General features: G+C 63.2%; 1 protein-coding gene across 1 annotated transcript in view; it reads right to left on the reverse strand.

Moving 5' to 3' along the window:
* Positions 1–446: 446 nt before the first annotated feature.
* CHLNCDRAFT_145578 (hypothetical protein) overlaps positions 447–3,008 on the reverse strand; it is a gene marked incomplete at both ends in the record, with an annotated part of 9,042 nt that continues 6,480 nt past the window's right edge. Inside the window, one exon of the mRNA XM_005848116.1 lies at positions 447–831. Within this exon, the coding sequence (XP_005848178.1) occupies positions 447–831 (385 nt within the window). The remainder of the gene's footprint in view (positions 832–3,008) is intronic.

A 3,008-nucleotide genomic window follows, 5' to 3' on the forward strand; every position in this document is an offset into this window, starting at 1 on the left:
CTCCATGGCTCCGACCACCCTCCCCCCAGCTGAGCGTCCCAGGGTCACCCCACCCTGGCCCCGCTCCCCGTCCTGCCGGACACGCAACCCCCACAACGTGGTGGGGGACGTGGGGATCCTTAGCAGCTTAGGCCTGCCAGGCCGACGGGTGAAAGGTAAAGGTGGGGAAGAGCCTCCACAGGCTTAACTTCCCGGTTTAACGTCTAGCTTTAGACCATTAGTTGATCTGCCTGACGCGCCAAGTGCAGTACCCCCCACTAGTAGTGAATGGGTCCCGGGGAGGCCTGTGCCGAAGCCTTGGCGATTCTATTAGGCGTTCCCGAAGGAATTGGCATGGATTGGCGCTGAGCCGGTCAGCTATGCCGCGTTTGTCCTCACAAAGTTTCGACATGGGAGGAATCGAACCTGTGCCCTCTCGGAGGGTTTAGACACTAGCTCTAGCGCCTTCAAAGAAGGCCTTTCTTAGCCGCGGGTGAAGCATCCAGGTAGGTCTCGCGCTGCCCAAACATGGCGGGCGCCAGGTTGAGGGCGCCCACCACGTTGTGCACATAGTGCTCCAGCCGGCTGGCGCCGCCCTTCGCCAGCGCCTCCTGGAGCTGCGCCAGCTGGCGGCGCTGCGCAGCTTCCCCCAGCTCGCCGAGGTCAACAGGTGCTGGCTGCTGCAGGTCCAGCTGCATGCCGACCGCTGCGATACCGGCCGCCAGCTGGGCAGCCCAGGACTGCTGTGCCAGGGGGTGGGCGCCATCTGCGAGCTGCACGCTGGACAACAGCGCTTGCTGCAACAGGCTGCCGGGACGCTCCTCCAGCGTCTTGTGTCTCAACAGAGGCCCCCTGCAGTGCAGGCTCGGGAGCGGGTCAGTCGACTCTACTTGCAATCCTGCAAGCCAGCAGCAGGCAGGGCAGACGTAGGGGTTCAGAAAGAACGTGGCTGTTCTTGCACGCGATTTGTGCGCAGGGGGTGCAAGCACAACTAAGGACATACAGGGGAGCAGGCCGGCAGCAGCTGCACTCCAGCCGTTGGCCTGGGCGTTCTTGGGGAAGCACTTGCACATGCACTTGCCGCGGCCGGTCTCCTTCCACGTGCAGTTGCTGCAGGGCACCGGCAGGCTCCACAGGTCGACCACAGTCCCAAGTAACTGTTGTGCTTTGCTCGCCTTGCTCCACCCCTGTTTTATTGCTTTCTCTGCTTTCGCCCGGTTCCCGTCCCGTTTCGGCGGGGAGTCTATGTTGCAAGCTAGTTCTTGCTTTACCAGACTTTAAGCCCACACAAGCTCTCCCCCCCGTAACCCGCAGATGCTTGCGCTTTTGCGCTTGCCCCGTCCTCCCCTTGCCCGGTCTTCCCGCGTGCCGCCTTCACCTTTGCGGCCCCCGCCCGCCCGCCTGGCCGCTCTCCCAGCTACTGTGCCGGGGTGGGTGGGCCCGCTTTCTGGTGGTGGTGGTGTGCGGGTCCTCGACCTGCCCCTCCCCCCCACTGGTATGCTTGCCGCCCTTGGGCTGGCCATCAGGCGCCCCTCGCCTCCCTCCCCGCCCTTTGCGCCCGACCGCTCCCTGAGCCCGCCCTTTGCCGCCCGGGCGGTATTGCATGCTTTCATACAGTCCAGAGCTAGTGGGCACGGCTTGTGTGCCCCCAGCCCATTAATGGGCATTGCCTCTGTAACATCACAGATCACAGGTCACAGATTTTTGCTCCTCGGATGCCATCGAGCGCAGGATGCCGTCCGCCTTGTCCAGTACCGCCTCGTTGAGTTCCCACCTCTGGCGATGCCAGTTGAGAGATGGCGTTAGCCAGACTCCCAGGTACCGGTAGGGCTCATCATTGGGGTGGAGAAAGGGTACCGCCTGGTTGCTGATTCTCACTTGGCCGTACAACCTTTGCCGCAGCACTTGTACTGCGTTTTTGGACAACGGTGCCCCGTTGACCTGCCGGCTGGCTGTGGCGCCATACAGCATGCCGGTGACGCCACATTTGGCGTGGTTAACCACCATTCCAGACCATTGCAGGAACCTGGTAATCTTGTCGGCCTGGTGCTTCAAGTGGAGCAGGCTATTGGTCATGATGAGCAGATCGTCTGCAAAGGCAGGTGCGCTGCAGGCCTCGGCTGTGGCCTCATCGGGGCGTGAACAACCGTGTTTGTATCCCCTGCCGCCAGAGTGCAGCCAGCGCAACAGGGGTTCGATGAATAGTAGGAACAGAAATGGGGACAGGGAGTCCCCTTGCAGGGTGCCGCGATCAATATCAATCGGGTCTGAGTCTCCAAAAGCTGTCGTGATCATAGTGCGGGCCCCGGTGTACAGCTTTTGCACGGCGAGTACAGCGTGGTGGGGAAAGCCCATGTCCCACATTAGTTGCAGGTCCAGGTGTTACAGTCACCCCGCTATGATAGGCCGCGTGAGCAGACCTTGGGCAGGGGGCACACGTGATCAAGGGGCATCAAGAGAGGGGGTGGACCATGGAGCACCCTCTCCATGGCTCCGACCACCCTCCCCCCAGCTGAGCGTCCCAGGGTCACCCCACCCTGGCCCCGCTCCCCGTCCTGCCGGACACGCAACCCCCACAACGTGGTGGGGGACGTGGGGATCCTTAGCAGCTTAGGCCTGCCAGGCCGACGGGTGCCGATGCTGGTGCGGGCTCCCGGCGGCAGGCAGCGCCGCCGCCGGGCACTCAAATGGCATGGGGCACATGGGCCCCCATGCCCGCACATCTCCCAGGCACATGAAAATACCAGAAGGCTGCACATGTAAGGGTGCATGCATTGCAGGCAGGAGTGCAAAGTGGCCTGCCGCGGCGGTCGGCTGTGCCATTACTCAGTCAGCCGCCGCTACCGTGCCGGGCTTGGCGTTCCCATGCCAACATGCCGGCGTGCCATCGCGCAAGGGCCAGTGAGTGTGTGAGGTGGAGGTGGGGGTGGTGGGGCTGCCGCTGACCGCTGCTTGCTGACGCTGACGCTGCTCTTACCTCCGGGGGGAGGGGGTGGGTCGGGAGCCAAGGCCGGGCAAAAGATGCCTGG

Source organism: Chlorella variabilis (genome assembly GCF_000147415.1).
Source record: "Chlorella variabilis unplaced genomic scaffold CHLNCscaffold_9, whole genome shotgun sequence".
NCBI lineage: Eukaryota > Viridiplantae > Chlorophyta > Trebouxiophyceae > Chlorellales > Chlorellaceae > Chlorella > Chlorella variabilis.